The sequence below is a fragment of the Tinamus guttatus genome, unplaced genomic scaffold (assembly GCF_059628265.1).
Source record: "Tinamus guttatus ecotype Peru unplaced genomic scaffold, ASM5962826v1 Tinamus_guttatus_pri_ptg000528l, whole genome shotgun sequence".
Taxonomy (NCBI): domain Eukaryota; kingdom Metazoa; phylum Chordata; class Aves; order Tinamiformes; family Tinamidae; genus Tinamus; species Tinamus guttatus.
Window position 1 is genome coordinate 207,501 of NW_028289062.1, and position 14,047 is coordinate 221,547.

The 14,047-nt window shown below is 56.6% G+C and overlaps 1 protein-coding gene across 1 annotated transcript; it reads left to right on the forward strand.

Annotated features, from left to right (window-relative positions):
* Positions 1-1,300: 1,300 nt before the first annotated feature.
* On the forward strand, positions 1,301-5,693 carry UBL7 (ubiquitin like 7). Its single transcript, XM_010225095.2, has 10 exons — positions 1,301-1,528; positions 1,714-1,833; positions 2,473-2,555; positions 2,645-2,729; positions 3,372-3,429; positions 3,984-4,117; positions 4,483-4,532; positions 4,869-5,036; positions 5,218-5,340; positions 5,546-5,693. The coding sequence occupies exons 1-10, from the start codon at positions 1,345-1,347 to the stop codon at positions 5,681-5,683; spliced, it is 1,143 nt and encodes a 380-aa protein (XP_010223397.1). The 5' UTR covers positions 1,301-1,344; the 3' UTR covers positions 5,684-5,693.
* Positions 5,694-14,047: the final 8,354 nt, after the last annotated feature.

Consider the following 14,047-nt stretch of genomic DNA (forward strand, 5'->3'; position numbering starts at 1 on the left):
TCCCCTCCACGGGGTGCTGCATAGTGTGAGTTTTGGGCTCAAACCTGGGTAGTTGCTGTCTGCTTAAGCTGCAAACTTGATAACGTAAATTTGGGGAAACACTGGGCAAAACGTGTCACCTTTTAAAGCTGGCTGTGGTCACCCTGTGCTGCGCAGACCATTTTAAGAGCTGTTCAGAAGGAAAACGTGACTGGTATGCGGCTCTTGCAGCCTTTCTGTACTTTCATGGTAACTTGGCTTTTTTTAGAACACAAACAGCTCTTCTTGTCTGAAAAGCTGGTGCATTGGCACGGGTTTTTAGGGAGCAGAGGAATAGCTTGCCCTTTTTTGGGAGGAAAAAGGGCAAAGCAGCGAGTGTTGCCAAGGCTGTCCGGTCAGGGATGCGCACGGCTCTGGGGGGCGGGTGTGCCTGGAAAAGGGATGAGATGGCAGGAATCTCCTTAGTCACCATCTTATCTCGTGTAGGGACAGCTTCAGAGGGTCTTTCTGCTCCTGCGCTCCCCTGCGGCTCGTTTTTGGGGTGGAAAACGGCGGCTTTTGCGTTCAGCCGTGACAAAGAGCAGGGGATGGCGCCCCTCGGGCGGGGGCGGGGCCTGGGCGCGGCAGGGCGGGGCCTCCGCCTGTGGGCGCGGCGCCCCGCCCACCCCTTTTAAACACCCAGCCGCGCGGCCATTAGCTTAACCGGCGCGCGTCAGCGGGGTTTCCACCAATCGGCTGCCGCCTCCGCGTGACTCTCCGCCCCCTTCCTTCGGTGGACTCGCTTTCCCAGGGTGCACCTTGGGGGGGGGGGAGGAAGGAGGCGGTCTGTTTCCGGCGTGGCCCAGGGGAGTCGCGGGGCGCCCGGCGCTGAGGTGGGCGGAGACGGCGGGACTGGGACCGAGTGGGGGCTGAGGCTGCTCCTGGCCCTAGTCTGGGGAGCAGGGGCCTAGTCCTGGGCGTCGGGGCTGATTTTGGGCCTGGTCTCGGAGTTGACGCCAGTGTTGGGGCCTGCTCGGGGCGGCCGGGCCTGGGCCAGGGCCAAGGGGCGGTGCGGGGCCCGGTCTGTGGGCTGGGGGATCGGGCTGGGCCTCCTCCCCGTAGCTGCGGCCCGGGACGGGTCATTTGTCTGCTCTTTGCGCCTCCTTTCCCGCTCCCGGTGCAGAGGCTGCTCCTGCCTCAGCCCTAGTCCGGGACATGGCAGCTAAGACTCGTGCAGGCCCCCACAGAGCCCTGTTGTGCTTTGGCAGGGCCCTCCCGCACGGGGGAGGCTCTGCCGTTCAGCACGGTCTCGCTTCGCCCGTTCCCTCCCCCTCACAGGGCCGCTCGGAGCCAGCGTCGCCTCCGTGACGCCGCAGCGTGGTGGCCATGTCCCTGTGCGAGTGGCACATCGCCGTGAAGCTGGCGGACCAGCCGCTCGCGCCCAAATCCATCCTGCGGCTCCCGGAGACGGAGCTGGGCGAGTGCCCCCTGGGCGGCTGCAGCATCTCCCACCTGAAGCAGCTCATCACCGGGAAGCTGCAGGAGTCCGTGCCGGACCCGGAGCTCATCGGTAGGTCCCTGCGTGGCCGCAGGGCCTCTCACGGGGGCTGTGCTCAACTTTCCAGCAGCTGCCTAGTGCTGCGTTAATTACGTATTAATTATATGCGCATTTCTCTCACTAAAAAGTGTTCTGGTGATACCAAAGTGTCTCTTGCTATGGGAAGCTGTGAAAAACTTGTTTGCTCTCTCTTCCAGATTTGATCTACTGTGGTCGTAAGCTGAGGGATGACCAAACACTGGATTTTTATGGCATCCAGTCCGGCTCCACTGTTCATGTCCTGCGCAAGTCCTGGCCTGAGCCGGATCAGAAGCCGGGTGAGGCTTGGGATAACCCTCATCAGTCCTTGGGATGAGCCTGGTGCGGGTCCTATTCAAGCAAGGAGCAACATTTCCTGAGATCCGCTTTGGAAAACTGGGTGTGGGATTTGGATGAGGCGCTGGCAAACATCTTTGCCCTTGCATTGGAGCTCACCAGTTCTCTGAGCAGCAAATGGCCCCTGTGTTTTATTGCTAATGGAGGAGTTCCAGGAAGGAGCCGCATGATGCGGAGAGCAAATTTTGCCTCCTTAATTGAACTGCGACCCATTTTAGGGGGTTGCCAGTGAATCAGAAACAGAGTGAGAGGTTGCTCCAGCTGCAGGGGTGCATGGGTTTGTGTGTGTCTTGCTCTGCCAAACCGCAGAATAAAACACGTTAGTTTAAAGTTCTTATTTCAACATCTTTCTGTGCGTGTGGGAGGGTGTATGTACATATTTTTGCACGTCTGGAAGCTGGGAGCCTGTTCTCTGGGCACTTGCAACCATTTTTCTGTACCCTTCCTCCCGGGATGAAATGAATCCAGGGAATTCAGTCGCCATTGGCCCTGCAGCAAGGAAGCCCCAAAAGGTGCTCGAAAGGCTAATAACCCCCGCAGGAGAGAGGGAACGCCGCTCTGCTCTCTTGCTCTTCCCGCAGAGCCCGTGGATAAGGTGGCCGCGGTGCGGGAATTCCGGGTCCTCCACACCGCCCTGCACAGCAGCCCTGCCTACAGGGACGCGGTGAGTGCGCTGGCGTTTCCCGGGAAAGGGGCAGATCCCGGAGGGGAGCCGTTCTGCGACGCCACTGATCCCTCCGCCATCTCGGACAGGTCTTCAAGATGCTGGGAAACAAGGAGTCCTTGGACCAGATCATTGTAGCTACGCCTGGCCTCAGCAGTGACCCCGTCGCTTTGGGTGAGTCTAAACGGGACCCGGAGGATGCAAGGAAAGCCAGAGGAGCGTGGTTAGTGTGTAATTCATGATGTGGAGGAGAGAGAGAGCACTTTTCTCCGAAGAAAGTGCCCCTTTGTGGCACATAAGGGTGTCTGAGTGTCTGCTGAAGAGGCGGTTAGGCTCCGCTGTAACACTTGGGGCTGGGCACGAGCTTCAAGAGGGAACACGGAGCTGGAGGGGGAGCTCGAGGTGCTCTTTCCTTCTGCAAAGTGTTGCAAAGATGTCATCAAATGTCGGCGTCGGCCCAGCGAGTTCTTGGCCGTTTAGCACGTTGCCTTAGAGAGGCGGAATAGGGAGAGCAGCCGGCTGGGCTGGGCTGAGAGTGGCTCCGTCTGTAGGGAAGAGCTGCTGTTTGTGCCTGGGCAGAGCCCCTGGGATCTGCTGGGAAGACTCTGCCATGGGAGTGTGGTTGTGATGGGGAATCCCTCCACAGAGAAGTGGAAGATTTTGAAGAGAACAATAACAGAGTACTTACGGCGCCTGCTAGTGACTCCGTTTCTGAAAGACAGTCAATTTCTTTGGTTTTCCAATGGTTCTTTTTTCCCTGGCTGCTGTGGGTTTTCTGTATCCTGCCTCTTACTTTTGTTTCCTGGTCCTTCCCAGGAGTCCTGCAGGACAAGGATCTCTTCTCAGTGTTTGCAGACCCCAACATGCTGGACACGTAAGTTCACGTGAGCCCCTTGGGGCAGCGGCGAAGCAGAGCCTGGGCTGTGCTGCTGCCCCAGCTGCTCTTCTCTGCGTGCAAGAGGCTTCTGCTCCCATCTGCCAGTACAGCTACCCCCAGCCAGAGATTCAGCAACAGAAAAGAGGGAGCTGAGGCTTTGCCTAGAGCTTTGATGTGCATGTACCTCCAATATTGCACAGACCAAAGGATATTTCATGAGAGACAAGGGCTATCCTTGTGTCCAGATCATGAGGTTGAATCCAGATACTGTTTCTCACAGCAGAAAGTTAATTGGGACATGTGTGAAATGGGAGAGTCAACATGGGGTCAGGAAGGAGCTTCCTTCCATCTATAGATTCAGGCCCTCATCAGTGCCAGTCCCACGGAGGCCGTCGATCGGAATGGGGACAACAACCCTCATGTGTGGGCTCTCTTGGGATGTTGTGTGTGATCGTCACGAATGTTTCTGCCTTTGCTTTCGTGAGCTTTGTGCTGCCGTTGAAGTGCTGCTTTCCCTGCCCGTGACGCATCCTCACGCTCTGTCCCTCCAGGCTCATTCCCGCGCACCCGGCGCTCGTCAACGCCATCGTCCTGGTGCTGCACTCGGTGGCCGGCAGCGCCCCGCTGCCAGCCCCGGACACCTCCTCCCGGAGCCTCTCGTCCGGCTCCTACCGGGAAATGCCAGGTGCGTCCAGCCCGCAGCCCCTCAGGGTGCCGTGCAACAGAGCCGCTCGTGCCGTGCTGACCTGGTGCGACCTAGGCTGGAAGAAGAGTTTGGGGTTCTGGAGTGTTCGTTGTGGTTTGGTAGATTTTTGCACCGACCGTGAGACTCATCTGGTCCACTTCAGGCTCAGGGCCTCTCCCAGCTGAGTCTCTACAAAGTGCTTGGCTTCACTCACATACAAATGATGGGCTTGAGATCTCGCTGGGGCTGAGGCCTCTTTCCTAACGCTTTGGCTGGAGCTGAGCCAGGTTCGTTGGACTCCCAGAATCCTTGTTTCCTGCCAGCACCTAGTTTTCTGCATCCGTTTGTTTTGTGTTCCGTTCCAGGTGGCTTTCTGTTTGAAGGTCTCTCAGATGAAGAAGACGACTTTCACCAGGTGACTGGGCAGGTCAGGGTGCAGCAGCTGCTTGGGGTTTGCAGCGTGGGTTCAGCACCGCTGCTCGTTTTTTTTGTTGCTGGCTGTTAACGCTGTGTTTGTGAGCTGGTGAATGACACACAGAAAGGTTTACTGGCAGTGTCTGCAGCCTTGCAGTAACAGAGCTTGGGAATAGCTGCATCTCATTGCCAGGGGTGTGTGTTTTCCGAGAGCCCTGCGCCCGACTTCCAAGTGCTGTGAGGGAGGGATCCCTGGGCATAAGCACGTGAGCCATAGTCTAGTGGGACACAGACACCAAAATTGCGGGTTTTGGGTTGTTTTTGCCCCTTTGTGCAGAGCACCCGATCAACACCGTCCAGCAGCGCGTCTGGTTCCCGGCCGGCCTCCCTGGGCTACTCGGGGGCCGCGGGGCCGCGGCCGATCACGCAGAGCGAGCTGGCCACCGCGCTGGCCCTGGCCAGCACCCCGGAGAGCAGCTCCCACACGCCGACTCCGGGCACGCAGGTACGAGGGCAGCGGGGCTCGAAGCCAACCGGGGGGCCCTGGCAGGGTAATTCTCTTACAACTGGGGTCTCGGCCTCATTTGTGGAGTAATAATTGGAGTTTTGGAGGTGCTGCTCTTGCTGCCTCTGGTTGTGGTGACGACAGTGGCCTGCTGATCCTCGTGTAACCTGTTTCCTCCCAGGGTCACTCCTCTGGCACCTCCCCAATGTCATCCAGCGTCCAGTCAGGAACACCCATCACCAACGACCTCTTCAGCCAGGCCTTGCAACATGCCCTGCAGGCCTCCGGGCAGCCCAGCCTGCAGGTCAGTGCCTCGGCCTCTTCCCCGGGAGCCGTGGAAAGTCCAGCAGCAGGTGTTGCAGGGTGGAGCTGGGTCTTCCATCCACCTCCTGGGGCAGGAGGTCAGGCAGGAAGGGGGATATCGGAGAGCAACGTGAAGCACAGCGGGGCTGGTGGGCCGGGGGTCGTTTTCAGCAGGACTTAGAGCTGCTTTTGTCTCCTGTCTGTAGAGCCAGTGGCAACCACAGCTTCAGCAGCTGCGAGACATGGGCATCCACGATGATGAGCTCAGCCTCCGGGCCCTGCAGGCCACCGGAGGGGACATCCAGGCCGCCCTGGAGCTCATCTTTGCTGGTGGGGCTCCCTAGCTTTGGGCACCTCATACCGCTGCTCGCGCTGCGGCCCGGCCCTGCGGCTCCTGCCTGCAGCGAGGCTGCGCCCTTGGGCATGGAGCACCCGGGGCGGCGGCTCCTTTCCTTGCAGGTGGCCTTGGGCTCCTGTTTGGGAGCCCTGGCCATGCTAAGGGTATCCAGGTGCCTCTCTCCATCTTGCCCCTCTGCCCGCCAGAGATGCGGCCTTGGAGCTTTGCGCTGCACGGAGAAGGATCGGTGGCTTTTTTTGCTCCAAGAGCTGTGGTGACTGCATTTCTGCAATCTTAGCTGTTTCAGCACATTCCCTGGTTCGCTGGTTTGTTCCTGCCCACCTGACACGCTTCAGGCTATTCCGTTTTGCTGTTGTGGTTCCTCTGTCTGACTGTATTAAACGGACTGTCTTCACTCGCCTGGTGTTTGGGTTGTGATCACTCCTGCTTTAGGCTCAGCACATCGGAGCGCCGGGGCGTTCCCTGCGCCACCAAGCCCGGGAACCGCTCTGCCCCTTGTAGGACTGTGACTGGTTCAGCAGAGGGCACTAGCAGAGCACTACAGTGTCTGTGACCAGGTGCCAGGACGGTGCGTTGGCAGTGGAGTGTCCTGCACATGCTTGAGCTAGAGCAGTCGGAAAGGTTCAACAGAAGACCCCCTCTCAAGGAAGGAGCCTTGAAGAAGCATTGTGTTGTCTCCTGCCCAGCAGAAAGCTGCTCCCGGCTGTGTGGGGTGGGTCCGGGTAGGGCCCTGCAAGTTGGCAGGAATGAAGTGCGGCTGTTTGGTCACCACAGGGTGACAGTAAAAGCATGACAAACACGAGGAGGCTGGAGGCAGAGGTTGGGCTGCAGCGGGTGTCCCATGCTGGTGGTGGCACCTGAATTCCAAAGGGAATGAGGTGCGTTTGTGTCTGATGGCAGGCGCGGGACGTGTGAGAAGCTGGAAACACCAGGGCCCGGCTCTGCTCCGCGTGTGCCATCCGGATCCAGGCAGGAAAACGGGAGGTGGTTTCTGTGGCAGGGCACCGTGCAGCACTGGGGAAGCCAAGAGCAGGACACGGTCTCCTGCGCCCAGGCTGCTCCTCTCCCCGCTCCCTTCGGAGCACATGAATCCTTTTTGCTAAGATCTCGGCTATTACGTAGCGGGTGCTGCATCCCGGGCAGCCTCTCAACTGGGAGGTGTTAATTAAGGGTCTCCGGGGGGTGTTGTGTGGTGTCCCCCCCTCTCCTGGCCATAGTCTAGGAGATGCAAAGAGGGCGAGAAGCGGATTTTCTTGAGACACCCCTCCTGGTCACTGTCCTCATCCTTGCTTTGGAACTCGCATGATTTGCAGCATGAAAGGTGATTAATTTGTTTCCAGCCCCAGTGCCTTTACCTTTGTGCTTCGAGGGGAACAGATGTAGTGTGTTTCTGTGCCTCATCCCTGTGCATACATTTGTTTTGTATGAAGCATTTCTTTTTTCCATTAGATTGGCTATTTCCACTTCTCCCTTTGGCAGCGGATCACTGAGAAGTGCCGGGATGTTTTGCATGGAAAGAACATGGATTGCTGCTTCGGGACACGCGGGGCGCTTGGCTCGGAGCACCCCACCAGACACGTTGTGTTGCTGAACTGGCTGTAGCAGAGAAGAACTTGGCACCAGCTTTGCTCATAACGCGATTGCATGCACTCCACTTCCCTCCTCTCGCCTCTCTGCCCGCCTGAAATAGAATTGTTCAGCAGCCAGGCGCGTTTGGAGACGCTGGAGGGGAAGAGCAGCCCCGCTTGGCCCCACGAGGCTGGTGACAGAGGAGGAAGAGGCAGTCCCGACAGCAGCACCAAGGGCTGAAGCACGACGGATACATCCCGCTTCTGGCGAGCAAATGTTGATGAGTTGTCTCCCACCTGCGTGGCCTCTGCGTCCTCTCCCCTGTTCCACCCCTGCCCAGCCACTTTCCTGTCCTCCTGGGCCGGGTTTGCCGGCTGCTCCCTCGCTGGGGTGAGAGGAGCATCCATCCCTGTCGGCTCTCGGCTTGTCTGGATCCTGCCCTGCTGCTTTTTAGCTTTTCCGCTGTGCTGTTTCCCTGCGTCTGCAGCCTTGCCATGACGCTCCTGGGAGCAGCCTTGGGAAAAAGGGGTTGTTCAAAGCTTTTTGTTCCTGACCATTTAGTGGGTGGGGGCGTCGGGCCGCGGTTCGCCCGCGCACGCTGCTTTCGTTGGGGACTTTCCATTCCTTGCACCGAAGACTTCTCGGTTCAGTTCCCTCCCTGCCTCTAGCAGTGCCGCCGGGGGAAGCGGTCACAGCGGGGGGGCGGTTCAGCAGTGCTGGCAGCAGCTGGCTCTTAGTGCAGCATTTCGTTAATGCTCACGTTGTTATTCATCCTGGTGCTTGACCAGCAGTGCCGGAGCCTTGTGGACACCTGCAGGGGCCAGCAATTCCGCTGGCAATGCGGTTTGGCCCCATATGTGCTCTTCCTTTGTCCTCTGTCCCTCTCCGTGGCTAATTCCCCATTTTCCCCCTCGTCCCTCTTCTGGTTAAGAGGGTCTCGAGTTGGCCGTCCCCGGAGGAGCCAGGCTGTACTGTGCACGGGTAATTTTCCAGAAGGGGGAAAATGGAGAGATCTCCTCAGCTTCATGATAACTTTGGCTGTACCCAGCCAGCGTGAGCTGCCCGCTTCCGTCTTCCTTCACTTTCACAGTGATGCTGGAGCCTTCCCATGTGTGAAGCGGACGCGTCCGGCCCGATCTATTCCAGGAGCCGGCGTTGACGCTGGAGGTAGCGAGCGTCTCCGCAGACGCGGCCTCGTTGCGTTTGGGAGTTTTGGTTTGCATAAGAATTTGGTTTCAAGTGCTTCAGTCTTGGTTTCTTGTTTTAAATGACTAGTGTTAGATTTCCCTTCCTCCTCCCACATACCCCTGTCATTTCAGAAGAAGATTTTTTTTTTCCCGCTTCCCCAGCCAGACTGAGGTTGTGGAATGACTCCTGCTTGCAGGGCAGCTGCTGCTGCAGCATCCGAGGAACCAAATCCCCGTTGGGGCATGAGAATCCATAGATGAGAATCCAAAAGTTGAGGCAAGTGACAGAGCATCTGTTCCCACATCAAGTACCATGTAAAAATGTGGGACTTGGTCACAGTTTTCTTAAAGAACAGGGAAAAGGGATTTTGGTGGCTTTTGCGGGCCAAGCCTCCTTTAGGGAACTGTTCTGCTTATGCCGAGGCTCCACGTTATGCTGACTGGGCAACTACTTAATAAACCAGGCCTCTTTCCGGGCAGCTGACTGTTAACTTAGTGAAAGCAGAAATGTTCTGAGAATGTCATGCTGCCAAAGTATGTTCATTTCCTAATTATAATATTTTCTTCTATATTTAGAACATATTAACACGTATAATTTACCCTCTGACTTATAATAGCATGTGTTGCTCTAGTCCTGCTAACTTTATAAGGATCCTTGCTGAGTTTAATGAGAATATGGTTAAAAAAAAAACACCCAAAAAGTACAGTGGGAGGAAGGTTAACACCCTCGTGATGTATCTTCCAAAGCTGAAAAGCTCTTGTCTTTGACGCTTATTGGCTCTGGAAACTTGAAAAAAAAAAAAACATTCAGTTTTGGGATGAGAAGTGCGACTTTAGGGAAAGTTCATGAGCCTCCCCGGCCGGCGTGGGGACATTTGAGGCTGCTGCCGGCTCAGCCAAGCCCCGTTGTTTGCCACTGAGACCGGCACCGTGGTGGTTTGAGAGCGCGGCACGGTCCTGCGGGCAGCTCCCGTTAGCTCCCGTGCCGAGCGCGGGGCTCCTTCAGGAGAGCTCTGCGTTTGCACGGCGGTAATAAAGGCGTAAAATGAGTTACAAGGTGTCAGAGCAAAAAGTCCTCTGTCCCGTGAGTGTATATTGCAGAGAGAGCATAAGAGCAGGGTGAGTAAACGTGCCCCTTGGGTAAACTTCCAAGCACCTAGGGGCCTGAGGTCCAGGGAGCTTTGGGGCCATAATGGGGATCTTGGTAGTGAACAGACTGCGCTGGTATTTTTATTTTAATGCAGGCTTCCAGCCTCTGTGCCTCCCCACAGCACCGTGCATGCCAGAGTCCCCTGTTTTGTGCAGCTTTAGCCGTCTTTGCCCCGAGCGAGCGTTCAGTGGCCGGTAGGTGCAGCCACGGCAGCAGTCTCTGGGGTTACGTGTATGTATTTTGGAAGGTACCTGCGAACAACCCGGGATTGCTGCGGATGCCAATGTGGTGAGAGGAGCCGCATTGCTGAGAGAGCTGGGCGGGCGGGAGGAAAATTGTCACTTAACCCCCTTTCCAAAGGAGTCTGTTGCCGGTGACAGCCGAGCGCCGTAATCCCCTAGTAATGCCCAGCACGCGGCCCGGCCTCCTGCGGGGTGCCTGCCACGCTCTTTGCCTCTCTTTTAATTGGATTGTTTGCACAGGGCCTCGTTCCGGGGAAGGGGAGCGAGGCCGGCGGTTCCGGCTCTGAAGGGTTTGGTCTCGAGGTGTAGCTGCCTCTGATTAAGTGCTGCGATCCCGACGGCTCCTCCGTTACGCATAATTTAATCATCCCGTGGATCCTGCCAGCTGGTGCCGGCCCAGGCAGTTTTCATGCCAGATTATTCTTCCTTCACTTCAGCTCTTGCTCTTCTCTTTCCTTCCCTCCTGACAGCCTGTGATCTGGTGGCTTATGGCTCCCTCTAAGTGCTCTCTGCAGTGAGCTACACGGGAGCTCTCTGGACACATAATGTGCAGGATTTGTGGCCATCATCTGCTTCCTATGCAAGGAAGGGCAGATGGGAGGCAGGAAGAAAGGGCAGCTCTTCCCCGCACGGGCCAACGTCCCTTCCAAGAGTTTTGACAGGTCACGGGGGAGAACGAGTCCAAGGGGCTCGAGCACATGGTGAGATCTCGAGCTGCTCCCACTCACCTGCTGGCGGGGATGGCGACCTTCCCGCAGCGGCTGCGGAGCGGAGCCCCGCGGCACCCGCTGGGCCCTCGGGAGCCGCAGCCAAGGACGGCGCAGAACTGCAGACACCTTCTGCGTCACTTGGCGGCGCGTCGCCCCCAACGGGCCAAGACAGGAAGGCATTTCAAGAGATACAGCACTGCGATGTATCTCCCTTCCTGGCGGGACAGCTATCGGTCTTTGAAGTAGCAGGACAAGGTCAACTTAATATCTTTAAATGAGTTTACTTTTCTCAGCAGCCTCCACTTACGTTGCATGCCTGGCCGGCTGACAAGGGTTTCTTCTGGCATTTTTCCCAACACCAGTTTGAAGGGGCTCCCTGGGGAGCAGAGGATTTGCCATGATTCCCGGGAAGAAAATGTAGAGTTGGATTCTACCCCATATTTATGGTAGGGAACTGGGAGAGTGGACTGTGGGTCTGGGCCTTAACCTGTGTGCTACTAGGGGGACTTTCTGGAGCTGAGGTGAATTTGAGACTGCTCCATCGTAGGCTTCGACTTTTGGTAACTCAAAAGGATGGAGTATTTGAGCAAAGACGTTCTGGGGCAGATGGCTCTTCCTCCCCTTCTCGAGTGGCAGTTAGCTCACAAGGCGGTTGGGTTTTGCCCTAAACTCTGGTGACTTTTCTTGGGGCAATTCACTGTGCTTCAGCATCAGGGCAGAAGGGAGGTCTATGACCTGATCAGCCCTGCTGATTAGTCCGGATTAAACAGCCTCTGGAGACAAACTTCCATGAAAACGGCGTGTCTGGAGAGGCCGAGGCGCTGGCAGCCAGTGCGGTGCAGGGAAGGAGGTGGTTGAGAGGGGCCCGGCTTTCTGCAGGCATGTGAGTTGGAGCGAAGAGCGCGTCCTGACAGCGGTAGCTGCTGATAACCAATCTGCTCTGCTTCCTTCCCACCATCACCACCTCGCTCCAGCGCTCGAGAACCAAAGGACCTGGTGGGTGGTGCCAAGAGAAACAGTGAGTGGAATTTCACTTTATTCCCATCAAGGCTACACTAGTAACTCTAAAAGGCAAAATGCAGAGGAAAACTAGCACAAATCCCATGCTAAGGCAGTAGGAATGCCATAGGTAAGAGGTCTGCTCTTTGAGGGCTCTATATCTGTCCTTTACGCCATGACCAAAATGACCCTTTTTGGTACTTTTCTGGCGCTGCCACAGCTGGTAACAGCCAGAGCTCAAGCTGTGCCTGGCAGGTTTCTGGGAGAGCTGGCACAGCAGGGAAAAGATCTTGCTTTCACTGGGATAAGGACGTTTGTGTTTAGTGACGCCTGTGCTTTCTGTTGATGAATTTCTTGGGGAAAGCATGCCCGCGTCCAAACCCGTAACACGCCGTCGGCGCAGCGGGAGGACACGCTCCCCGCCTCGTGGGAGGTCAACACAAACCCTCCCTGCGCTGCTGGTGTGAGCGGTGTCTGTCTGTGCCCCGTCTGCACACCCGATCTTCAGACAAAACAGATACAGGCTGAAGGTGGCTCCATGCTCCTCGTGTGCCGAGGCTGCCCCTTGCTTGCGTCTGCTGAGCCCAGCGTTGCACTGTGCTCTTTACGTGCAGCTCGACACGCAGCTGCAGTGTGTGGGGACGGTCCCTGGGCCCCCAGGTTGTCCCCAAACTGCTGGTCTCTTCAAGCGAACGGGGTGAAACTGGGTTGGTGAATGGGGCTGGATGCAGCCTCCTCCTTGGGTCTCTGCATCTCTGCCAGTCGGACTCGCCCCTGCTCTGAGGGGTTCAGGATGCCAAGGGCAGAGGTAGCTTTGAGGGGGAACAGAAGGCTTTGGGGGTGAGAGCTCCAGTTTAATGAAGACCCTTCACTGAAGATTAGCTTTTTTGGGCGTGGGATGCTCCTCACTGTCTCTGTCTTTCCCGTCTGCTGTGCTGGCAACTGGTCTGCAGAGATCTTGGAGCAGCCTTGTGTTAAACACCATGATCTCCTGCAGCCGAGGACCTGGGGCAAGAGGAGCCATCAGCTTCGAGCCCACGCGCCATTTCCCCAAGACCTTTATCCTCCTCCCATGGCTTCGTCGGCCCTTCTCTGTGCCCAGGCCTGAAAGCATCATGTGGGACCCTGTGAGGGGAAAGCAGCCAGAGAACGTGACTCATCAGGTCCGGAAAGAAAAGCAGGTAACAGTTCATGCGGTGGCCATTTGCATAGCCCACATTTTGGTGGATGCAAATTGTTGGGTCGTTATGTTTATTAAGGAACCAGTGTGCGTTGTTTGGCTTAGGCTGCTGATTTGCAAATGGTGCCACCCTGTTCCTGCTTCGCTCCCAACTCTGTGAAAGAAAATTCATGAGTTACACATGCATTTTCCAGCTAGAAAATTTCCAGCAATTTCTGGAGCCACAGGAAAGCAGGCGGCTGTGGGGCCCAGCACCTCTGGGATCAGTGGGGCAGGCAGGGAAATTCAGTAGCTTCTGGGGTTTGCTGGGCGGTCGCTTAAAGGTGAGCAGCAGTGCAGAGCAGTTCAAAGCTCATCTGGGAATCACCGTGTCCGAAAGTAGAAAACCAGAGCTGATGTGTGTGTTGTCACACTGTAATTACCCAAATGGCTATTTGGTTAATGAAAGAGATGAAACCCCGCACTTGGAGTCAGCGCAGAATTCCCCTGGGTCCTTAAAACTGACAACTAGCCGGCTCATTAATTTTCTGCTTCCTCCAGAATGTCCCCCGTTGAACGTCCCCCCAGCGGTTGAACTGCCACCGTTCATCTCCCTCAGGAGCGGCGCGGTGCCCGCTCCGCTGCAGCAGTGACTTGAAAGGGAGAACAGCTGCGTCGCCCGGCCATGCGAGTTCCCCGTGGGACTCTCCTATTCTGCTCACGTCTGACCCCGCTCTCCTCGCACGGGAGCGCCTCGCTCTTCTTGTCAGAGCGTTTGCATGACAAAAGTCAGCGCGGGAACGTGCAGGAAGGGCTGTTTGTTCAGCAGGTCTCTGAGTAAACAGGTTGTGTGCGTTCCCGCCCGCAGATGCCGCTCCTGTGTTCACACGCGTGTGACACGCAGGACGTATGTGCCGTTGTTGTGCAACGCGGAGAACAGGGGATAGCAGCGGTCGAGTCGTGGCTCCCGTGCCCACTTTGCCCTGTGAGGACAACTGCATTTGGGGGCGAATCTCCTGCGTTGCTGGGAGCAGCCCATTGCTCTCATCTCCTTGTAGCTGCCGCAGAGAAAGGCGTGAGCAGTGTCCTTCACTATCAACCAGCCTGTCTGGGTGACACTTATTCTTGTATCTTATAGAACTATATATATATATATGTACACACCCACATATGCAGCACACGTTTTCGTTTTCACTTGGTCCATATCAACCCTAATATATCTATCACAAGCCTCTCGGCTAGAAAATGAAGCCACCAGGCTCCCACCTCTCACTTGCAGGAAAGAAGCAAAAGGAAGAAGGAGGACAAATTCCCTGCAAAGCCCGAGCTTTACC

What these genes read in the sequence shown, in the direction of transcription:
- UBL7 (XM_010225095.2), top strand. Translation starts at nt 1,345, where the DNA reads ATGTCCCTGTGCGAGTGGCACATCGCCGTGAAGCTGGCGGACCAGCCG. An exon ending in GACCCCAACATGCTGGACAC is followed by an intron (nt 3,430 to 3,983) that starts GTAAGTTCACGT and finishes CTGTCCCTCCAG; the next exon opens with GCTCATTCCCGCGCACCCGG. An exon ending in CGCCGACTCCGGGCACGCAG is followed by an intron (nt 5,037 to 5,217) that starts GTACGAGGGCAG and finishes GTTTCCTCCCAG; the next exon opens with GGTCACTCCTCTGGCACCTC.